This window comes from Eleginops maclovinus, chromosome 1 (genome assembly GCF_036324505.1).
Source record: "Eleginops maclovinus isolate JMC-PN-2008 ecotype Puerto Natales chromosome 1, JC_Emac_rtc_rv5, whole genome shotgun sequence".
NCBI lineage: Eukaryota > Metazoa > Chordata > Actinopteri > Perciformes > Eleginopidae > Eleginops > Eleginops maclovinus.
Window position 1 is genome coordinate 20424852 of NC_086349.1, and position 25440 is coordinate 20450291.

The 25440-nt window shown below is 39.7% G+C and overlaps 1 protein-coding gene across 1 annotated transcript in view; it reads left to right on the forward strand.

Moving 5' to 3' along the window:
• Positions 1 to 25079, forward strand: part of LOC134864347 (adenylate cyclase type 6-like) — a 40833-nt gene extending 15754 nt beyond the window's left edge. The window contains 22 exon segments of the mRNA XM_063883256.1: positions 13414 to 13563; positions 13987 to 14108; positions 15052 to 15163; positions 15290 to 15417; positions 15531 to 15689; positions 15933 to 15964; positions 15967 to 16073; positions 16858 to 16986; positions 17075 to 17103; positions 17367 to 17514; positions 17636 to 17733; positions 18086 to 18173; positions 18270 to 18386; positions 19266 to 19424; positions 19571 to 19746; positions 20245 to 20271; positions 20384 to 20413; positions 20506 to 20638; positions 21306 to 21569; positions 21660 to 21864; positions 21954 to 22078; positions 22334 to 25079. Of these exon segments, the coding sequence (XP_063739326.1) occupies positions 13414 to 13563; positions 13987 to 14108; positions 15052 to 15163; positions 15290 to 15417; positions 15531 to 15689; positions 15933 to 15964; positions 15967 to 16073; positions 16858 to 16986; positions 17075 to 17103; positions 17367 to 17514; positions 17636 to 17733; positions 18086 to 18173; positions 18270 to 18386; positions 19266 to 19424; positions 19571 to 19746; positions 20245 to 20271; positions 20384 to 20413; positions 20506 to 20638; positions 21306 to 21569; positions 21660 to 21864; positions 21954 to 22078; positions 22334 to 22462 (2667 nt within the window). The 3' untranslated portion in view covers positions 22463 to 25079.
• Positions 25080 to 25440: the final 361 nt, after the last annotated feature.

The window sequence follows — 25440 nt, forward strand, 5'->3', positions numbered from 1 at the left end:
CTAAATACAATTGGTATATAATATAAGAGTTTAGGAGGAAGAAGGCAACATCAGGATCTGTTTTAATCCTTTAAAATCACTACATTTTCTCCACCTGTTGAATCACTCTCGCTCCATCACTGTCCCTTAATAGCTTTTTTTGTTCTTCAATTAGCTATTTTTTTTAATCTTTCTTTGTCTAAACTGCCCCTGTCTAAGCCATAACCACAATATTTAACGTGACATGAAACTCTCCAAAGAAAAATCTCGCCATGCTTCCTTTTACGTAATACTTGCCCCTTCAATGTAAAATGTCTGCATACATTCCTTCGTTCTGCGGGATGTAAAATACAAATAAACTCCGGGACAGACAATAACAATAACGATTTCGAATGACCAATGTTATCACTGATTGTCTTTTAAGCTACTTCATGAAGAGGCATCAGCATTAAATGCAGACTGTTAAGCAGATAAAAACCTCCTGAGAAGCTTTAATCACAGCCGTTATCCCTGAACCTGTTGTCCATCCACAGCATGTATGGGCCAGTGTCCCTGCAGGGGTCCCGTGCGCGCCACAAAAACTTGATGATAATGTGAAAAAAAGGTTTGAATTATTCCCGAGCTTTCTTCTTTTTCATGCAGATTTTTGTAATTGCAAGACCAAAATACTTTCATAGCCACTCTCTCTCTCCACAGAAATCACACCACCTGCTTGCCAGTAAAAGTGTTAGGTGTATTTTTTTTCAGGTTTAGGGCCCCTAGCATGCCTTTATTTACAGAAAAGGAGCTTGGATGAGGATAACTGGCTTTACATTACAAGAATTTGTTTCCAGAAAAGGCTTTACATTAATAAAGTGGTCTCGTGTGTCGGTGCACAGCCATCAAAATGTCTTAAACGGGAATCGCAGAAAAGCCCACCAACAGAACTATTGAGGGAAATTCTTCTGTTTTTTTGTTGATAGAAGATTAGCATAAAAGCTTGATAAAATATATTGTGACTGGCTCCTAAAACAACACACAGGGAGCAGAAACAATCGCCTTATATTTGCACCATTTTCAGTTATAAAAGAACATAGATATAATATCAGCTCTCCACTTCCTGCTTTTGTGGAATTCATATTTTGACTCACACATTTGTTTAGGCAAAGATTGAATAAACAAAACAAAAAAATACACTACTTCCTCCAGAGATTGCAAGAGAAGTACATTTTAACCAGGTACTATTTTTGCAGTTGCAGATAAAAAATTATGCTATGCAACTATGATCAACTATTTGTAGTAGTATATCGTAGTAGTGGCTGTTTAGGTTTGTTCCAGACTTGTCTGATCAGCACATTTTCATTTACTACAAAACATCACAAAATCCAAACATAAACACTTACGACTAAAGTTGCATGCTTTTGTGTCGTGATTTATTCTGCTTCAATCCATAATTCTTTTCTGTTTAGCCATTAAAAAACAATCTTAATTTACTTAAAAAATGGTTTGCTCTTCCCCGATATTAAAACATAGGCAGCCAATGCATTAAAAAGTGGTAATAATAATAAATAATTATCAATATTATTTACAAGTGCACTTTTCATTTGAATGAACAACATAGTATTACTATTTACAATGTATCTACTTTTCTGCGTTTTCTTGTGTTTCTGTGTTTTTAAATGTATTTTAATTACTTATTTTTCATCTGTAAAGTGTCTTTGAGGGATTGAAAAGCGCTTACAAATAAAATGTATTATTATATTATTATTATTATTAAAAAGGTGGACCTTGTTAAACAAAGACAAACTAATTTAATTTAATTACATTTCATTCAAATTTAGAAGTTTTATTTGAGGATTTTGTTTCCTTTTTTAGGGGGAAGCTCTCAATTTAGAAAAGGTGACTTTTTTGCAGCCAAAGTAAATAGGATTTACAAAAAAAGACTTTCTTATCAAAGGAAACATACAAATAATGAAAATGAAGAGCTAATGTTTCTAAAAGTAATTACATCTCATGCCCTGACATCAGAATGCTCCAGATCTGTTTTGTTTAAATAACACTGCTTCATGTCCGTCCCAATAACGGTCGATTTTAGGAACAAAAGAAACCCAATAAACAGTGTGATTGATGTCGTCCTGGGAAATGATTTCCTGAGAAAGGAAAAAACTGTTCCCTGCTGTTCATCACAAGTTGCAGAAATGACAGGACAGGAAATCGTCATTCATCAGCTGCTTAGAATAGTTTTTATGTGAAGTTTTATTCCACTGTACAGATACAAGTGTTTTATTGTTTTGTGTCTTGGCTAGCAGCAGCCGCTCGACGCTCACCTCCAGACCGCCCTGCAGAGGGAGCGGGCGTGGCTTCACCCTTTATCTGTCAATGTGGTTCTGGTCATTTCAGATAAGGGCAGTGCGAGCTGTGTGTAGACATGAGGCTCAGGCTGAGTACACAAACCCAGCAGCTGCCTGGCACACACACACACACACACACACACACACACACACACACACAGACACACACACACAGACACACACACACACACACACACACACACACACACACACACACACACACACACACACACACACACACACACACACACACACACACACACACAGACTCTTTCACAAAGGCTCAAAGTGGCTATAAGCACATGTCAGAGTGGGAACAGGCAGGAAAAAATTAATGGAAGGAAAGAAAATGGAACTAAATAACCAGTGCTCTAAAGGAGACATAAGAGGGAACCTACGTGGGAGACTCTTGTGTTTTGTCACGAGTTAAGCAGTTACTCTGTGTTTTACAGAGCCTGATCCAACACAGATGTTCTAAGAAGTTCCAGATGCTCCTCAAAGGCCGATGAGCTCTGACTCGCACTCTCGTTGGCAACGTTTCAACAACAATATCCCATCAGTCATTGCTCCCACTGGGAATAGGTCTTATAAATTCAGTGTCTTGATCCCCAGTTTTCTGAGCAATGATTTTTTTTCATGTAAGCATGAAATATTGTATACTCCAGGACGACTTCGGAGCTTTTGAAGTTTGACAGTGCTTAAAGGACGAGTGGATTCATTGACAGAACAAAGATAGTCCAATCACAGCTTAGCAGCCCTGTCCAGACAGCACGACTGTCAAGCTTTTCATTTCTCCTCATGTTGAAGCCTTTTGCATTGGGCCTAAATATTTGTGATATTGGACATATTGGGTCTCTTTCACACCCATGAGAAGATGTGCCCTTTGTTTTTGGTTAAGTTGTTTGTAGTGTGAACATTTTTCGTTTTAGATGGTTTGGACCTCGGCATGTAAGTGTGAAGTTATAAGAGTAGCGTAGCTGCTTTAAAGAGTAGCTTAAAGCAGTGGTTCTCAACTGGTGGGTCGTGGCGGGTAATAGTAGATGTATTTCTTTTCTTTTCAGAGTTACCAGAATGCGTAGTTTACATGCTAGCATTTCAAAAAATCTCAGGGGTTGGATTTTTAACGTGTCACATTTTTCACTTGTGGTGAGTTTCCAGGATTGGTGCCGAGTCTGTCTTATTATTTAACACAAAAAAAGATGTGCCTTTTTTTTCATAAAGTTCAATTATGATCTAGAAAATGTAATGACCATCACCAGTTGAAACTTGTTTAAAAAGAATACTTTTGTTCTGTTAAGGGATATAATCTGCCTTGCATGGCACTAACAATATTGAGGATGTGGGTAGGTCCCCCGCGACCCTGACGGAAAAGCGGGAGAAGATGGATGGATGGAGGGATGGGTAGGTCCCCATGGACTCCATATACTGAAAATGTATGCACTATACTTCACTTGCTGAGACGCATATATATATATATATTACTGCAGTGGTTCAAAACTTTGGGTGGTGATTTATTGGCGAAGGAAAAAGTGGGTCCTGAGGCTTAACCAGTTGAGAACCACTGGCTTAAAGCATAGTGGTTTGAAGCTGGTTTCTTCTCTCTCCTCATTCCAAAAGCGGAAACACATTAAGAACTACTTGGTTACTTAAAGTTACTTGAAATTGCGAGACAAATATTTAATAAAAAATATAATAAAAACACATTAGTTGGTAATCTTACATTTTTCCGTGTCCTACCTCAATTAAACCAGGACTAGCCTGCATTTTTAAGACTTGTTATTCTATGTTACTGTCTTAAAATGATTTGAGCTGGATACTGAAAAAAGTCAGCCAGAGATTATATTTTCAAATGTGTCTTGGGAGATCATTTTAGTTTGATTGGGTAACTAGCTGCAGCTGATCAAATCTGCAGGTGACAGTGGTTAGAAATGAAAGAAAATCCGCATTTGTCTGAAATCTGTGGGGTCAGATCAGTATCATAATACACAAATGCACACAGAAGGGCTAACACTTGTATTTCAGGATCCACACAAATGTTTTTCAATGCACACACAAATGTGTTCCGTTTAATAAACATGTAAATAAAATCCAAATACTGAAAAAAGTTTTACATATGTATATTTGATCCACACACGTTTTCCACTCCAGCTGCTGAACCTGCAAACACACACCACTTTCTGTGCATGGATCGTTGTGCATTTGTGTGTGGGTTTTTGAGACTCCCTAGCCTAGAAATCTAGACGCCCCTAGCGACCGCAAATTGAATTTGCTGCTGGGGCCCGTACAGCTTTTTGCTGTAGGGGTTTAGCTTGCTAGGCTAGAGACTCCCCTGACGGTCACCCGATTCCTAATGTTTTCTATTCATAGCCAATCAGATGTCTCCTCCATTCTAAGCCAATCACATGAGCGCACCCCGACGTAGCGCTTCATGTACGCATTTTGCGCTGTCCGGAGCTGACAGGGCAACTTCAACATGGCGTCTAGCACAAGTGTGAGTGATAAGTGTCTCTGCGTGAATGATTCAATATGCTTTAGGTATGAATTCTTGTGACGTTAGTGAAGTGTTACTGTTAGCATGGAATGAATATCGGTGGCAAGTTAGCTATATAATGCTAATAGACTACCTAGGATCTTAACCGGTTAATCCTATTTAACGTCAGCTCTAAATGTTCAATTCCACTCCATCATTAAACACAATAGAAGGAAACTTCTTGCTAAGCTGTCCGTAAAAAAGAAAACAAGAGAATGAAAGAAGTTAAAGACATTTATGGCTAATATTAGCTATTTAAGGTAATAATCCATGTAGTCTATTAGCATTATAGCTAACTTGCCTGCAAACTCTAGCATTACATGCCACCCATAGTACTTCCATGCTAACAGTAACACATCACTAACATCACAAGAATTCATACCTAAAGCATATTGAATAATTCACGCAGAGACACTTATCACTACACTTGTGCTAGACGCCATGTTGAAGTTGCCCTGTCAGCTCCGGACAGCGCAAAATGCGTATATGAAGCGCTTCGTCGGGGCGCGCTCATGTGATTGGCTTAGAATGGAGGAGACATCTGATTGGCTATAGATAGAAAACGTTACGAATCGGGTGAGCGTCAGGGGAGTCTCAAAAAACCCACACACAAATGCACAACGATCCATGCACAGAAAGCGGTTTGTGTTTGCAGGTTCAGCAGTTCGAAGTGGAAAACAAATGTGTGGATCAAAAATACATATGTAAAACTTTTTTCAGTATTTGGATTTTACTTACATGTATATTAAACGGAACACATTTGTGTGTGCATTGAAAAACATTTGTGTGGATCCTGAAATACAAGTGTGAATCCTTCTGTGTGCATTTGTGTATTATGAGACTGATCTGACCCCATAGAAATCAACCACAGATTGATTTTAAAATAAAAGTCTTCTAAATCTTCCCTCAGTATCATTGTATTTTCAGAAACCGAATACTTTATTTATTTAACATTTATATCACAAAAACTACATTATTTAAAAAAATGTTAGTGTAAATTAAACATTTATTTATTATTAGTGAACAAAATGTGTGAGTAGGGATTAACCTGCTTCAGAACATTCTGATAATACTCCACGTTCTGACTGTGGTATTATCAGTATTACCTGCAACCACTACTCCCCCCCCCACCCCCCCCTATAGCTGGTGCACACACTGCACCCTCCCTGAACCTAGGTGGTGGGGGGGGGCTGCAGGTCTTTGGAGGGAGCTGAGGAATGTGGGTGATGGTTGCTAAATGAAAGCTGCGCTGCCATCTCTGATAATTCACAGTCTCCGTGGGTGTGAGTCTCGGGCCAACACTAAGCAGAACCTTTTACAAGACTGAGAAAAAAGCACAAAGTGAGAGAGGGAGGGAAGAGAGCGAGAGAGACTCTTCAACAACATAGAGTTACACACAAAATCAACTCCATCATCACATCTCCATCTTCCGCGCTTGTGAAGACCGTAATGACAGCTGGCTTTGAAATGAGCAATATTAACTCCGAAAGTGAACATTACACCTAAAGCTGAGCTTGTCAAGTATCTTTGAGACTATATCTGTGGATAATACTTCCAGAAACTGCACAGCTGTTCCATTGTTAAGATGTAATAGAAAGATGATTTTTAGCGTACCTTATTTACAGTAATACGTTTTTATATGAACGTTTGTTTTTTTGCTTGCTTTTGTTTAACACTGTGTTACCTGCTACACTACACCTAGTCAAATGCCTTGTATTTGAAAAAATACTTTTAAACCAGATTATTTTTCACATCAACAACTGATTTATATTCTGATTGAATAGACAAGTTATGTATCTGTGTAAAGAAATAGCTGATTAAAGGGATTCAAAAGCTTGAATTGCATGTCCTAAAAGAGCTTTTGAGCTTTAAATTCATTTAAGGTTTGGCCTCTGAACCTTCTTCTGATTGACTTGTAAGTTATACCGGGTGTCTGGTGAACATTTGTTGAGTCCCTTTCTCACCTGCTTATATTGTGCTTTTGCATGTATGAATGTCACACATGTACACACCCCTTCCTGTGATCAGTGCTGGGTGTTGGCTGGGTATTGTTAAGTCGCATAGAGAGCAGGATGGGGGGATTAAAGGAGGGGGCAGGTCACCTACTGCTGCGTGAACATGCTGAGAGAGGAGAAAAAAGAAACTCTGCTGACATTCTGCAAGGAGCCCTGTGCACTGTCCGGAAAGCTCCGGCAGTCTGATTTACATTGTTTGGTTTGAAATTGGATTGGCTTTTGAGTGCTGACTATTAATCACATCTTACTGTCTGTTTGGGAGAGGCTTTGGTTAATTACTCCATCGCGCAGACAGACTATATTTGTTTTTCCTGTTGATCAGTCAAGTTGTTCATTAATCTTGCAACAGATTTATTCAGGGTCACTTCAGGACAGCAGGAGCATGTGATCAATTTCAGTTAAATCACAAGAGACAAGTGAGTATAGTAAAGATAACTGTATATTATGCATGATTTTATGTAGGTATAAAGTATTGACGGAACATTTGTGCTGTTGGGACTCTATAGGGAGATTTGTTATGATGACATGGCTGATAAAATGAAGAATCTGCAGGACTGGGAGGAAGGGCTGTGCAAAATCTGATACGTGTGATGATACAGGGGTTATAATTCAATATATAGCAAGATGATAGGCTGACAATGTAGGTGCTGCTGACTATTGGATAAAATGACAAGAGCAAGGATTGACAGCTCCAGAAAGGACATCATAAATGGGCCTGTGTGAGAGGAGTAAATGCAGGATGTATGAGGAACAAACCATATGCATGAGCATGCAAAGTAATAATCCCCCATGCTGACATTACAGTTACGAAGAAACATTAGACTGCTGTTTGTTTTTCTGTCCAGTCTTAAATTTGTTCTCTTTTAGCTCTGTTTGTGGTCTCCATTAACTACAGAGAAAAAACCTCTGGCTCTTTGACATTTTAAATGCTTCAGTGTGTTCATCCAGTACAGTGGAAAAAAGAGTTTGAGGTGTATATTCTATTAAACATCGCGTCCGTGTTCTCTCGCTTTGCTCTTTCCGTAAAAGACCACTCTATCAAACTCTGAAAAGGGGCCTGATGGCCTTAAAAGTCAATGTTTATAGACCCACTGTTGGGACCAGAGACTTCCTGCTAAAGTAAATGCCTGCCATGCTAAATCCATCGTAAAGGGGGAGGAGAGAAATTATAAATAAAAGTTTCTGAATGTTCCATTAGTGCTCCTCTCATGCTTGCATGCTTGTCTAACTCTGGACCAGGACATTTCAGATAGTGATGAGTTTGGATGTGGAGGGAAGGGGCAATGATGCTGCGGGGGTTTAAAGGGTGGGTGGATATGTTGTGTTTTATTTTTTTTTAGATATCTTTATTAACTTGTTATACCATCACTAGGCTCTAAGGATCCAACGTTAGTCGGTCAATCTGTCCACCACTTTGGTTATTAGGACTGAAAATAAATCAGCTAATGGGTAAATTACCTTGAAGATGTTGTACAGACATCATGGTCCCCAGAGGATGAACTGTACCGATACTTCCTCCTGAATATTTCTCTAATACCACCATGTTGCTGTACTCTGTTCAAGGATGAATTGCAATAACTTTCCGACTTTCCTCCAGCAGCATCAAATCTGACCCTCATAATTTATGACCAAATAACTACAGTAGCAAGTGTTAGCATGCTAACTAACATTATGAACCGGATCAACCGGATTTAGCTCAAATCACTATTAATATATTAAACTTAGAGGTCCCCTATTATGCAAAATGCACATCTTGATGTCTTTTATACATAAAGACGTGTCCCCGGTGTGTAAGGAGACTCTCAAAGTGTCAGAAAATACAACCCTCTCTCTTTTCCTTCTTACCCACATCTCTAAAAACAGGGGTACAAACGAGCTGTTCCAGATTTGCTGCGGATTTGACGTCATATCGTAAATGTGGGCTGACTTTACATTCAACTCCTGGCAACGTCCCAACCTATCATCCGCAATATACAGTCGCGAGCTGAATCCCCTCCCGCAGCTCTGTCTGTGTATTCAGCAGGATGTCTGAAGGAGGGAGTAACAGTGAAGTTGTTATATATATATATAATACAGGTAATGTCTCTGTTCTAGTGGTAAACTCTGAGAAGTGTTTCAGAAATAATGCTTGATGTGGTTTGGAACATAATATGGCGTTTACTCACGGCAGCGTTTATGCTGAGTATCTCCGTTAGAAACTTCTCTCTTCAGACAGAGAGCTGCATGCGCTCCAAAGGGGCGTGGCCAGTTTCAGCTCAAATTTAAAGCGACAACTGTTTTATTGAAATTATAACCTCACACGACAAGATTGAATAATACAAACATTTTTAACATACCCCTCCCTCCCCCCTCCCCTTTCGGTCTAGTGTCTTACAATTCTTCTGGGTGCCTTTATTCTGAACTGAGCAGGCTCGCTATAGCCGAAGCGGCTCTCCTCCATGAGTCCAGTGTAGAACTTTTGGCTTTGTTCACCCGTGCTGTAGACACTTCTAGCATGACCACATCCGGAAAGTATTCCAGCCATTTTCTAGCATACAGTTTGTGAGGGGGTAACCAGCGTTGTACTATCAGTTTTTTGGCAGCCGTCAAGCCAGCCAACCAAACCTTGCGTTGTTTCTCATTCAGCCCCGAATGTGAATCGTCATTGAGCAGGAGGAGAGTTGGCTCCAGAGGTACAGGTTTGTCAATCATATTAGATAAAGTCACTGTTACCTTCCTCCAAAAGCCATAAACCTCTGGGCAGTCCCATACCATATGCTTAAATGTTCCCGGTGTGTTCAAGGAACACAAGTCACAGTTCATCTGTTTGGTATTTTGAGCAAAACACTTCACATATGTATGCATTGTATAGATATTGCCCTACAATATATTGTTCAAATATAGCATAATAGGAGACCTTTAACTTCAGTAAGTTGTTAACAGCTCCTCAACTTCTAATATATTGTTGAGCTTCTTTTAAAAACATTTTCCAAACAGGTATTTGCTGGCAGGTATAAATGTCTCGGATTATGTCTGACAGTGTGACAGTAAAATAAAGAGCTCAGTAAGTGTTATATAAATGATCAATACTAAGAACATAGTTTTGCTGTTTTCGTCAGTCTGGAGGTATTTCAGGTACTCTCCATTATTCAGTCATGCTGATCATTTATTGATTAAGCCTGCGTATCCACCCTAAACTGGTGGGGGCTTTTTGTTCAAATACATTTTAATCTATGTTTTTTGTACCAGTGTTTTGCCCGTCCTGTCTACATCAGAGCGGCTCTTACATAATGCCATTTTGATATCCCGGGATTAGTCTGAGTTCCTCTCCTGCCCCCGTTGATGACGTCTGCTTTTACGGCAAAAAAAAAAGAAGAAGAAACTGTGTGATGTTCCAACGACGTGATGTTCAATCCCTGGTTTATTTTAGTTGCCACAAACCTTTTAGTCGGCAGTAATCATATTGGTCCTGAACTCTAGGGAGAGAGCAAAGAACATCACAATGCATGCGGGGGGTGGGGGGGATTGATTATGGTGAACTAGAACAGGAGAGGAATAAGTGACGGTGGGGTGGGGGGGGGGGGGGGGGGGCAAACTATTTGATTGTCGGCCATAACCAAACATTTCAGGAGCCAAATACTAAGTTTAATAATAGTTAAGACAGTTTTCAACTAGTTAAGTGCCCATTACATTCTCACGGGTAAATCTGTAAATAAGTGAGTTAAGTCTTTGCCCACTTACAGGATTACAAATGGGGATGTTAATCCTTAAATGTTATATTAACATGTGAAAAATATTTGAAAGAAAATGGAAATATCTCTTGATTTTCTCAGTTTTCTTTTTTTTTACAAAAGCAAGTGATACAGAGCATGTCCATTCAGTTCCAATTCATGTAACGATATATACACACATGTTAACCAATCAAAATCTCCATTTCAATCCCACCACTCTCCCACCCACCAACCCACCTACCACCCATTAGCCCCCTGAGTTACAGGATACACAGTACTTTAACAGTAAATACAGTATTTTTCATTGTTAAATTAGTGCAAGGGGCTAAGAAAACAAAAGGGAAAAACATACGTATATAAAAAAAAGAGAATACTAAAAAATATACCAATATATATATATTAAATGCGCACTGCTGTAACAACATACCCAGGACTCCAATCTTAGTCTTTATCAAGTGGATCACGTAAGGAGTCATAGTAGTCCAGAAAGGGTTTCCATGTAAAGGTTTGAGAGGAGCCTTTGAGTGTGAACTTAAATTTCTCTAATTGTAAGAAGTACATAACATCTTTGAACCATTGAGAAAAGGGTGGAGGGGAATGTGGCTTCCATTTTAAAATAATCAAACGTCTCCCAAGAAGCGTAGAAAAGGCTATAACCACATGGGCGCTGTTTGGTAGGGATGCACTCGTTACCTTTGGTGTTAAACCCAAAAGGGCACAGACCGGGTCAGGCTCAACACGAGTTTTAAACATTTCACTAAAAGATTTAAAAATGTAAAAAGCTAGTAAAACAGTTTTACCTTACTTAATCTAGGATGTGCAATGTAAAGTGCAAGTTATAAGAAATGTTTTCAAGCTATGTATCTTGAAGAAGTCGACTCAGGCCTCTTAAAGATGTGCCATGGGCCGTCTGGCTGTAGTTTGGCTATAACAGTTTAGATAAATGAGTGTGTTGTTGAACAGAGAGGAGCAGGTGCAGTAACGGCGTGCGCAGGTAGAAGGTAAACGCTGCCACGCAGAGCTCCTGGAGAGGCGGAGTGCTGCTGCGTAAACACAGGACCTCACTGTGTACTCTGCAAACCCACTCGCCCTTGCCCTCTTGAGGAAAGCAAGCAATTAGTTTGAGCCCGTGAGCGCAGACACATGGAGGTGAATCTCAACAGATAAATACTTAAAGTAGCTGCATTGCATTTTAAATACACATCTGACTGCACACACACATGCACAGTAGACTGATGGAAGGCATTCACCTGCACACACACACATCCGGCTGCACGTTTCACTTTTGTCTCATGGCTGTTTTTGCTTGATCAGTGAGAGTAATGTAAACAGAGCTGAGCGCTGTGAGCCATCTGCCTAATGTCACTGTGGCCCATATCTGTCCTGCTCTCTGTCTGCACACACACACACACACACACACACACACACACACACACACACACACACACACACACACACACACACACACACACACACACACACACACACACTTCTCACATTGTCTCTTTTTTGTCCTCATCCTGCTCCTTTCCACTTATTTCCTTCCTACCCTCAACATCTGTCAGTCTTCTCCTCTGTCTTTGTTGTCTGTTATGCTGCTGGTTTATTTCCTCCCCTGTGCCTTGTTTACTTTCTTCTTGAGCTCATCTTTCCATTACACATCAGTTTCTATTCTTGTGTCTGCGATACTTTGTAGACTGTCACCGCCAGTCACCTTTATCCCCATTGCTGTTCTCCTTCTTTTTATAGTCTCCCTATCTATATTTCAGTTAGTTTATGCTCTTGTGTTTACATGCAAGTTCCCCTGGAACACGTTTCTTATGATATACTATCAGGGGAAAGAAACGCTCTCTTCATGGGCATTTATTAGTTTGCACCCTGTTTTATAGTTAGTATTTTAAAGGTATTATCTTGAATTTTTTAATGGGACATTTAAACTAAGATTAATTGAAGTTTAACTAATTGAAACTGCCTTGTCTACAGCACATTTTGAAAATGTAGAGAAATATGGGGATCAAAAGACTTAAAAACCTGAAAACATTTGTGAGAAACAATAAACAATAAAATGTAGTTAAATAATCTAAAGTGATCTGGATGGCGTTTTTAATTTGGTGTTAAATGCGTGTTTTTTAAATAAAGTTAAGGTATTGAATTTAAATAAAACCACAAAACCCTTGACCTTTTGTGTATTTCCATTTTTACCCAGAAGATGTCAGTGTGTAAAAGATTCAGATCATTAATACTTCAGAGATTCAAAAGTGGAGTTTCTTTGCAAACACATATTATGGGCTGTATTGGTGTGAAGAATACCTATTTCACACATATCTTGAGGGTTTTTTTGAGAGTGAAAAGGCACATAAATGTTAGATAAAATGTAAACCGGGTAATGAAATGTATTGCTACCACTATCTTAAAGTAACCATGACAGAGGGAGCAATAACAGTCAGTCAGCGGTTCCTTTTCCACCTGTTTTTCCGGGAAAGTGAAGTATTCGGGATGTACTGCACATCTCTATCTATTGTTGAAACTCTCAGCATCTCTGTTACAATTTACTATGATTTAATATTAAATCTAAATATGAAGGAATATGTTTTCATCACATTTGAAAAGTGTAGATCCTGTTTACTTTTCTCTGTCAGTAATGACTACGGGTTTGATTCATGAAACTATTCTGTCCCTGAAGCAAGAACAACATCTCTGGAGAAATGGATAGTTTGTCTATGATGAGAAGTGACTTTATTTTACACCTGATTCCTTCTGTTACCTCACAGGATGAGCAGGATCCTCCTTTCCTTCCTTGTATCTTAAACTTGACGACCTCTCCCCCCCCTTCTCCCTCTTCTCCCCAGGTGAGCGCTAATGTCCTGATCTTCCTGTGCACAAACATCATTGGTATCTGCACCCACTACCCCGCTGAGGTTTCCCAGAGACAAGCCTTCCAGGAGACCAGAGGATACATCCAGGCCAGACTGCACCTGCAGAGGGAGAACCAGCAGCAGGTGCGGGCCCACACACACACATACACAATGTATATGGTGGTGCATTCAAGTGCTCCTCGGATTTTCCCAATTCCAAAGTTGGGACATTTTTCATGAAACTTTGGTGCGTTTACAAGCCTTAAGTAAGATGTGGAAAAACAAACATGTTGTAAAGATGTTTTTTATAAACATTTCTGCTTACCACGTTTTTTAAAAATCTTTAGGATATTTTTTGATATTATTGTATGTTGCTTTGTTATTATAACTGTTCCGGTCTGTCGTTCTTAATATGGCTCTAAATAAATAAAATAATGTTTTAATTCATTTTACTCAAACCCCTACTTGTTGCCTTGATTAAAATAAAAACCCTTGCCATGTTGCTCACAGTCAATAATATTGTGAATGACATAATCTACATTTTGTTTCTTTTTTTTGTTTTTCCAGGAACGTCTGTTGCTTTCAGTGTTGCCAAGGCACGTTGCCATGGAGATGAAGGCTGACATCAATGCCAAGAAGGAAGACATGATGTTTCATAAAATCTACATCCAGAAACACGACAACGTCAGGTCAGCCGGGACACTCACCGCTTTAGTGGTTCACCCGTGAACTTACATCAGACTCACTTCATCCACTTCTCTGTTTGAGTGGAAGATGAGAACATGTTTACATGCTTTATTGTTTACAACACTTTTCTCATACTGTCCGCCTCAATGTACCTACATGTTTTATTTCAATTTGTGGACTGGTAGCCACTCAAAATGCCAAAATGTGTTCAAAATCAATGAAAAGGATTTGTTTCATGTCTCCTTAAAATACAATTTATACGCTTTAAAATCAAACACAAACCCTTTCACTTAATCTTTCTGTGACAGACTCACAGCACAGTTTTTCCACTGAAACACAAACATGCACATATAGGCGTTTGCATGCAGTCATCAGAGGGTAGAGTGGTTTGGCAGAGTGGAGGCTAATTAACACTAGTGAGGGAATACTTAATCACCAGCAGCCAAGATAAGATAATCCCCAAAGATGGAGAGCTTCGGCACACATTCAATTACAGCATTGAGCAAACACTCCACATATTCTATCTGTCCCTCACACACACACACACACACACACACACACACACACACACACACACACACACACACACACACACACACACACACACACACACACACACACACACACACACACACACACACACACACACACACTGTCACAGATCTCCTTCAGAAGATTTTAAGGTCAAACTTCTCTCTCAAGGTCAGCAGCCCTGTCAGTAACAAACTGTAATATAGTTCTGTTTTTTGCTGCGTAGGGATGGAAATATAATCAGGTTCCCTAGAAACTGCATGATTGCTAAACTAGGGAAGCACTGATGATATCAAATAAGACACATTTCTGCATTTTATTATGCAAACAGTACACAGAGTATTTACTCTTCTAGTCTGTTGAAATATTTATTGTGTTTTTTTTCTCTTTCCATCTCCTTCATGTTGCCCTCAGTATTCTGTTTGCAGACATCGAGGGTTTCACCAGCCTCGCCTCCCAGTGCACGGCTCAGGAGCTGGTCATGACACTCAATGAACTCTTTGCACGTTTTGACAAGCTGGCATCGGTGAGTTCTGGGGTGTACTGGCCCTTTGAAAGACAGATATGACAGTTAACAAAAAAGTCCAACTTTAGCTTTTTTTTGGGTCCTCAGTTACGTTTTTTGACACCTTTCTTTTGCTCTGTTTCTCAGGAGAATCACTGTCTACGTATTAAAATTTTGGGAGATTGTTACTACTGTGTGTCGGGGCTGCCTGAGCCCCGGGCGGATCACGCCCACTGCTGTGTGGAGATGGGTGTCGACATGATTGAGGCGATCTCGTGAGTAAAAACAGTGTTTGCATAAGTGTGTGTGTGTTTTGGAGTCAGTTTGTTTGATGTCTTTTGCAAAGTTTTCCTCCTGGAGGAGATGCTGATCAGCTGTGTGTCTGCAGGCTGGTGCGGGAGGTGACGGGAGTAAACGTCAACATGCGTGTGGGGATTCACAGTGGGCGTGTGCACTGCGGTGTGCTGGGACTCAGGAAGTGGCAGTTTGACGTGTGGTCGAATGACGTCACGCTGGCCAATCACATGGAGGCGGGAGGCAAAGCAGGGTGAGGGAAGCAAACACAAAGTTTTTATATTAAAAGGAAACTGCCAACACGTTTAATTCATGATGTTTAGTTATTTAATGACATGTTTGTGCTCTTTTAAAAAAACAAACGTGTAGGTTTTCTACTTTTTACAGGTTTAATTTATTTTACTGAAAGAGAAATACATTCTAAAACCATTTGCACACTCAAACAAAGATGCACAGCACATGCACATTTAACCTAAAACTCCTTGTCTTCATGCAGGCGTATCCACATCACTAAAGCCACGCTGCAGTATCTAACGGAGACTATGAGGTGGAGCCAGGTTTTGGAGGCGAGAGGAACGCGTATCTGAAGGAGAACAGCATCGAGACCTTCCTGGTCCTCGGCTGCAGCCAGAAACGGGTCAGTGCACAAACACAGCTCAGTGAAACTGTAACAACACAGACAGTGACAACATCTCCGACATGTGCTTTCTCCTACTGAATGGTCAGAAAATGACTGCTGGTGGTTATTATCAATTCATTGGGTGTCACAACTTTGAACCCTTAACTCTTGTCTTTTGTCGGTTTAAATCTTATTGAAAAGCTCCATTTTAAAACCATTTTTTATTAGTTATAGTGGTTTAAGGGCAAATCAGCTCATACATAACTATTCATGACATTAGCACGATCAGGATAGAAAAACAAAACCGTAAATACACATTTTTGAAATTTGATATCTTTGCAAAATTGTTTTATTCTATATCTGTCGAATTTGATTCAGTATTTTAAAGTTACCTGATATATTATAAGAATTTTGTTCAATTATTTTGTGTTATCCATTCAGTTTTCTCAAGAAGAAATGATTGTGCATCATGTTTGAGTTTAAAATTGTTGTTGCTATGAAACTTTGATCAAATTGTCTGACCACTGAGTAACTAAGCAACTTTAAGGAGCTTCAACCTGGTGCTGTTGAGGTGCAGGTCAACGTTGACTTATGAAATAATAATAATTAGCATTATCTTAAAAGACGAGTGGACAGATTTTTGAATGAAGTAATCTTTCTAGATCCTGAACACAGCGTCTGCTTCCCCGTGTGGGCGTTATAAAATAATGAACGATCTCTCCACGTGGATTTAGCCACTTATTGTCACTGACTGTTGAATGGGAACAGTTGGTCGAGCCTTCATGTTGTTCCCTCTGAGCAGAAGGAGGAGAAGGCGGTGATGGCGAAGATGCAGCGGACGAGAGCCAACTCTAACGAGGGTCTGATGCCCCGCTGGGTCCCCGACAGAACCTTCTCCAGGACCAAAGACTCTAAAGTCTTCAGACAAATGGTGAGAATTAAAAGCAACACACACTCCTCCATGGAGCCGGCTGCCGCTTCTCTCCGAGTCAAACGTTGTTTCTGTTTTTCTTTCTCAGGGGATTGACGAGAGCTCCAGTAAAGACAAGTGAGTACTGATGATTACACACAGGGCTGGGAAGGTTACAATGTTTAGAAAGCTATTCCAATACAATTACTCGTAATTACCTGCTGTAATTTAATGTTTCACAATCAAGTATGCCGTTATTTAAGTATTGTAACTGTCATTTAATTACTTTTAGATAATTGAAAACTGAATAAGGTCTTTTTTCTGTAACTGAACAGCTTACACATATGAATACCGTTGCAGAGCTCCGCTGGATTTTGTTAACAACATTTCTCTCTTTGCAGCCGTGGTGTTCAGGAGGCCATGAACCCGGAGGACGAGGTGGATGAGTTTCTGGGTCGAGCCATTGACGCTCGCAGCATCGATCAGCTGAGAAAAGATCACGTTAAGAAGTTCCTGCTCACCTTCCAGACATCCAGCCTGGAGAAAAAGGTTCAAACTAATCTCCTTGTTAATAATGATCATCTGTTCTTCTTCAACTTTAGTATAATTCATATATCGAGGAGGCTGCTGCTTATGTCTGTCTGTGTTCTTCTGCTGTTTCCTGTCGCAGTATTCCAAGAAGGTGGACGATCGTTTTGGAGGTTATGTTGCGTGTTCTCTACTAGTATTCTGCTTCATATCCTTCATACAGATCGTCATCTTTCCACAGTGAGTATTTTAAACGTTTCCATACTGTATATCTTTCAGTACTTACTGTACTGGGGTTGCTTTAACACCTGTAGTTAGGTCCGTTCTATCTGGATTTGTATGTTTTCTCATTTTTTGGAAAATGACAGTTCAATCCTTATGTAGAAAACTCCCGATATGAAAACATGTTCCAATAGGTAGATGAATAAATATAATTGTAGCTTTTAAATTCATGCTAAAAAAAAATAGATATGGTCTCCAACACAGTCATGTCGCATGCAGATGAGTTTGATTGACATCTTACACTGAACAGGTTTGATTTGGAAGTGTCCTGTACATTTATATATAACAGTTTATGTTATCTGTCTTGCAGCACCCCGGTCATGCTGGGAATCTACATCAGTATCTTCGTCATACTCGCCAACATCCTGTTCATCTGTGCCATATATTCGTGCATCAAGGTAGCCGAGCTTCCAAAACACACAGATATTTTCATATGAATCATTCCCTGGTTAATGTGTACCTAATTTTATTTCTCCTTTGCCCTTGTCCTTTAGCTCTTTCCAGCTGCAATGCAGACCGTTTCCAAGAAGATTGTTCAGTCTCGCACCAACAGCACCCTGGTTGGAGTATTCACCATTATCCTTGTGTTCATCTCTGCCTTTGTTAATATGGTAAGACCAAACAGACGGCATGTGAGGGCTGTACAGAATAGCACAAAGATTCTTTCATAGTATAGATATTTGAATCCGAAATCAACTGTCAAATTACGCGTCTGTTTAAACCTGGTATTTCTTGTATAAATATTATATTATACTTATAATATTATTATTTAATTGATAGAATTATATTCCAGGCGTGGCTACGTAGGATTGTCTCTGACTTGTGTGATCCAAAATGTCCAATAACTCCGTAGTATTGTAAGACCAAAACTAAAAGTTTATTTAAAAATGATGGAAGCAGTTCCCAACTTTACAACATACCTGACGAAATAATGTGCTTTAATCCAGAACTTTAGTGTAAAGCCTTTCAGAAATAACACTTTGCTCTCCTGTTTGCTGCACTAAAGGGGAGGCACACACCTGAATTAACAGGGCGATCAAGCAAAAAATAAGTTTCATGTATATGACCCCAATTAAAAAATATATATATATTCTGAATTGCCTAGAGTAATTACGTCATAAACTATGACTACCGACAGTCAAAGTTTAATTTCAAATCCTCAACAGAAGCTACGAATGTGAGAATAACAGACTTTATGTACAGTCCTACAGCAGACTGTGTCCAAACGCCTCTGGTACTTCCAGTATGGCAATCTTTTTCCGGTGCTCAACTGCAAAAAGAGGTCTTTTCAAGGTGCTTTTCAAATCACCATAAAGATAACTTATTACCTCTGTTTCTTATTCATTTCGTAATGTCATTATATGGTAAGATACACGTCCCCAAACCTTAGTAACAGGCAGCGAAGGCCCCGACGGATCCAGCAAAGTCGGACCTGATAAATTCATGCTTAATACGTGTGTGTGTGTGTGTGTGTGTTTGGCTTCCCGCAGTTTGCCTGTGACACCAGGAGCTTGGCACAATGCGTCGCCGAGAAGCTGAACACCTCAGCGGCGCTGGTGACGCCCTGTTTGATCCGCAGCTTGAATGTGTCCATTGAAGGGGGTCTGGAGATCTGTCCGAGCGAAGGCCCCTCCTGCCCCTTTCCTGAGGTGAGCTCATTGTTGTTTCTCCTCTTCACTGTTTGGGTTCACTATGCTACTGTTTGAAACCTTTTCACAAAAGAGAAGGTCACATTTGCATTTGTGTTTTTCTGAGATCTGCTGTTGATAACGGCTCTTTGTGACACTGCTCTCAGTATTTCAGCTACAGTGTGCTGCTGACGCTGCTGGCCTGCTCGGTGTTCCTGCAGATCAGCAGCATAGGGAAGCTCGCCCTCATGCTGCTCATCCAGCTCACCTTCCTGCTGCTGGTGGAGTGGCCACAAGTAGCACTGTTCGACAACGCAGACCTCTTCGTCACCTCCAATGCCATGTAAGTGCAGCAGGATGGAAATGTCAATGCAGAGAGCGTCACCGGATGATGTTGTTTGAAACCTGGACAGCTTATATCATCTCTTAAAGTGAAGCTGGTTATTAAACCAGACTTGATGAAAGTTGCCTTTAAACACCTGGTCAGTGTTCTTCATCTCTTGATCTGAATCAGTAAACGTTTAATAAAATAATTAAAGGCTGACCCCCAATGTTTTGAAATGTACCTTGATACAAAAGGGATTAATATTAAGGGATTTGGTTAAACATTAAAAGAAAAAACTAGGGTCTAGAGAATATAGATTTTAAATCAGAATTGAAAACTGAGGTATCTGATTGGCACCAACATAAAATGTTTTGAAACCATATGAATATTTTGTTTCCCGTTTTTTGCCACGAGTTAAAGCAAGTATGACTTTGAATCACATTTTCATTTTTACTTGAGTTAAATGTAAGTGTAATGTTTTATTATTTGTTCTAATGTATTTGTTTTCCTTTTCAGTGATTTAAATGAAACTAGTGCTCAATGGTAAGATTTTTTCTTTGTATTAAGACTCTAAATAAAATGTTTTTAATAAAATAATATCAAAAGGATTATATTTAATCACCAGCATATTGTGTTTTTGTATTTGCACGTTTAGGTCCAGTTTCAATGAAACTACAAACCAGTGGTAAGAATACACTGTGTCACCTTTCAAGGTTTTAATCTCTAATTTCAAAGATGTTTCTCCGTTAATGTAACGCTGTGTCCGTCACTTTGCAGCCCATTTGTTGTGACCAAAGTTTCCCTGAGAGTCATGACTCCAGTGATCCTCACAGTCTTTGTCCTGGCGCTGTACCTGCACGCCCAGCAGGTCGAATCCACCGCACGCCTCGACTTCCTGTGGAAACTACAGGTATGTGCGCCGTCCACTAGAGGGCGCCATCTCACCATGTGAACTGCAAACCCATTAGCTTCACGTTTCTGCAGATAAAAGTGATCAAGCTCTTTCAGTTCATGAATTTCTTATTATAGGATATCTGCAGGGTTGTGTAGACCTTCACCCTACCTGACCTTTAATAATTCATTAATTCAACTTTTATGCTACAGAAAAAAGCTATACGAATTGTAAACAGACAACAAGAGTATATGTATTTTCTAAATTCACATACTCTCAAATACTTTGTGGACTTTAAGGGTAAGGCTGAAGAGGAATTTGCATGTTTTAAAGAACAAAAATGAGAGCAGATGCATGACAGTTAAAGAAAGTAAATGTGTCATAGAAACACTTAAATTAAAAATAATAATAAATAAAAATGAGTGTGCATATACATTTTTGGGGAGGATTTTTTAGGTATTTATAAAATACATACTTATATATATATATATATATATATATATATTTAGTTATTAGTTATTTAATGAGAATTGTTTAAAATAATGAACAATCTAAGGGTTCAGTATAAACTAACATTGGTTTGGCAGTACTTCAAAATGAAGGAATCACTTTTTAAATGTTTGTTATATTAAAACAACTGAATAAACTTTAGATATAATTAATAAAACTGTTCCCCCAACTCCAGGCCACAGAGGAGAAGGAGGAGATGGAGGAACTGCAAGCTTACAATCGTCGCCTCCTCCATAATATTCTGCCCAAGGACGTAGCCGCTCACTTTTTGGCGCGCGAGCGGCGTAACGACGAGCTCTACTACCAGTCCTGTGAGTGTGTGGCCGTCATGTTCGCCTCCATCAGCAATTTCTCTGAGTTCTACGTGGAGCTGGAGGCCAACAACGAGGGGGTGGAGTGTCTCCGGCTGCTCAACGAGATCATCGCTGACTTTGATGAGGTACGCACATAAGGTAAGTTTGTTGAGGCATGTTTTAAAGGTCAGTGTTAACATTCACCCCTAAATACAAATTACACTCTCTGTTCTCAGATCATCAGTGAAGACAAGTACAGGCAGCTAGAGAAAATCAAGACCATCGGCTCCACCTACATGGCGGCCTCCGGTCTCAACGACTCCACCTATGACAAGGAGGGCCGATCACACATCATTGCACTGGCCGACTACGCCATGAGACTGAGGGAGCAGATGAAGTACATCAACGAGCATTCCTTCAACAACTTCCAGATGAAGATAGGTCCGCGAGATTCAAATGTTTTGAAATCACATACATTTATAGTTTCTAATGTGATGAACAGGTAACAGTTAGCTGCTTTGTTTTTCCAGGTCTGAACATCGGGCCGGTGGTGGCGGGGGTTATTGGAGCGCGGAAACCTCAATATGATATCTGGGGAAACACAGTCAATGTGGCCAGTCGTATGGACAGCACAGGTGTACCTGACTGCATACAGGTAGGTGTATTTTACAACTATTAAAACGTAGTCCACACATATTAACAGTTTCTAGCAATCAGTGTTAAAAACCTTCAGTCAGACCCTGGATTCTAGATATTTTGTGAAATTAAAGTTAACCTCAAATGACTCCCTGGCTTGAAGGTTCACCTAATAAGATGCAATGTAACGTCTGTCGTCATGGTATGATCATGCACTGTGTCCCTTCATTTCAAACAGACTCTCATTAATCTATGTTTTCCGTTGCGCTCTCAGGTGACTACAGACCTCTACCAGGTGCTTGCAAACAAAGGGTACGTGCTGGAGTATCGCGGGGTGGTAAAGGTCAAAGGTAAAGGCGAAATGACGACCTACTTCCTGAACGAAGGGCCGCCCAACAGTTAGCAGCCGTGGCAGCAGCAGGTGTCGGGATGATCCCCACTGCAAGGACACAGCACCACTGAGCGAGGACTCTAAAAAACTAGAGACGCCATCACTTGAATCGCAAGTAAAGAGGAAAACAAACTCTAAAGACATCAAATGGAAAGGGTTCTTGATGAGAGGAAAATGTTCTCGTTTAGCAGCCATTTTGGCTCGAGAAATGATGAAGGACGCGTGTTTTTCTCATGTCTAGCCTCTCTCTCAGGCTTCTTGAAAGATGCAAAGTCTGTTTATTTGAAACAACGCCTTTTAGCCTGTGTCAAAAGAATATTACCGCTGTACATAAGGCTACTTTTTATTTTACTTTGAGTTTTGTTTTTCAGATTTGTTTTTATTTCACATGACCTTTGAAGAACAGGTACTCATTTTCTGTTTCTGGATTAATTATTTATTTTAATCTTGATGTTCTGTGCAAAAGGTCCTTTATGAAAAAGTGTGAATACATACGTGCACAAATATCCAGTTTATTACACGTTTATAAGTGTGTATGTACATGCATATTTGTGTGTGTATGAATATGTGTATAAACCGAGGAGAAATATATTGACCAAAGACTAAAGTATTTACTAAAAGCAAGGCAACACATGTTTGATATGTTCTCGCAAAAGTCAGCAATGATCACCGCCTCTGTTTTTTGGGCAGGAGGCCTGAACCCTGTCTTTTTGGCAGCGACGGCTGCTACATTGTTTTCATAAAGTATATCAAATTTATTTATTTTGTCATTCAGGCAGCAGATCAATTTAACTCTAAATTATAATGTTGCCCTCACAACCTCTCAACAAAATGACTAAAGACGACTAAGGATGTGAGTAGAAGGTGATATCTGAAATCTATATTTTTATCTCTGAGGAGTAAAAGTAGGATCCTCTTCATCCTCATTTCATGTCGGATTGGTTTCTTAGAGCTTGAGCAGCCAGTGTGCCGCTGGTTTCAGCCGTTACAGTATATATCGTCATCGACTGCTCCTTCCCTTTCAGAGAAGTATTTTTTTGGTGCAAATGGAAATGAAGGAATTTAGATCCAGAGCCATCAGAGGGGGAAGCCTCAGGTTTCAATGCAGTGGTACCACACAGACTGATTCTTCCATGAAGAAGAAATAAATGAAGGAAAGAAATATATATTGATTTTGACTGAATACTGTGCTTTGTAATCCTGAAGGGGCATAACTATTTTCACTGTGAGGTTTTTATGATACGACAAAAACTGCTTTCTTGCCAAACATAACCGCTTTGAAGCATGTCTGATTGTGGTATCTTGTTTTCATTTTGGTTTGTTTTAAATGTAGGGTATTTTGTATCACTTCTGTATCCATCATTTGTATATTCTTCTTATTATTCTTCTTCTTATGATGATTATGATTATGATTAGTATGCTTATAATGATGATTCCATTCCAATGAAAAGGATCAAAGACCAGCACGCTTTCTTGTAAAATGCCAGTTGTTAAAGCTCAAGCTCACTGGTACCAACTGATCAACTGCAGCCAATGAATTCTGCTTTTCAACCCTAAATGTACAATACAGTATTTCATGTATAGTAAGTAATAACCATTAGCTGCCTTTGCAGCAGAACCCGAGGGGTGTATGCTCACATAAGCATAGCAGTAAACACACATATACAGATGATTCACTGTGCTTTTTTAATTTATTTATGCCACTACTGCAGTATTGTAAATCTCAGTCAGGCTTTAGGTGACCTCTCCCTCCCACACATTCACTTCTCAGTAACATATGATATCCCTGGTGTTAGACTGTGTGAAGAGGACAGCAGCATTAATAAACCTAAACATATATTTCTGTATCCTGCCCACAATCTGTAGAAGTACTAATAGCTGAGTTTGATTGCCTTAAGTTAATGTAAAACAAATCATAGAATAACTCTGAAAGGGAACAGTGCCTGCCTGGACTGCTGATGATTGGACGGAGAGATGGATAAAGGGCTTGTTGAGAATAATTTCCGGTAAACTTTCTCATCAATAAAAACGATCTTGGTTTCTCCAACTTCAGCTTTTTGTAATTGGGAGAATCGGACCTGATTTAGCTCTTCCGCCACACTCAACACTGGCAACCAACAGTTGATCATGTTTGTACCAAAGCCAGCTCACGCAGCCTTGTGCTATCAGTCCCCTCCTGTGCAATGATATTTGGCCTCGGTGCCGTGGTGGGAGCACCAGAGGACGAAATGTAATGGCGATCACCAACGATCAAGTGAACTGTGACCAATGAAGAGTGATTCATACAAGCAGAGATTATAGAACGGACATGAGTTTTCAAAATGTGCATTGTATGTATTCTATTTCTATTGGCTGTCCATAGACTTGTGTTGATTGTTAACTCTTGGGATGTTTTTGGGGGGGGACAGGGGAGGAAGGTTGTCCCCCATACTACTGAAACAGTGTTTTTGCTCAGGCCTGATGAATCCTTCCGTATGTTTTTGTTTTTATTTGTATTTTCCCTGAGTTGGAGGAGTTGAAAGGGGAGTGTTTTTGCAAAACTGAAGGACAAGAGGAGTTGAGGACTATGACAAAGAGAAAAATTAACATTTCCCCTTGAAGAAAAAACAATTAAAAAAAATCAATGGCTGTTTTGCGTCTTCGTATATTTACTAATGTTGTTAAATGTGCTTCAGAGCAAATATCTACTAACTGTGACCCTTAAGAAACATGTATTTTTACAGCACTAATAAGGGGTTAACCACAGCCAGATCCTTCTAAATTTGGAAAGCCGTGCTGACTTCTAAACTTTAACAGCACCATTATAACTAATACTATACAGCAATCCTGCAACAAGGCTGTGGTTGTTGAAAGTTAATGAAAGAAGTATAAACAAAATGTGGTTACCTTCATGTGAAATGAACAGACTGCTTAAGAATACTTGAGGGTTTTTTGCAGAAGGACCACGCATGGAGGATCAGACCACCAAATTAAGGAAAGTGTCACTGATG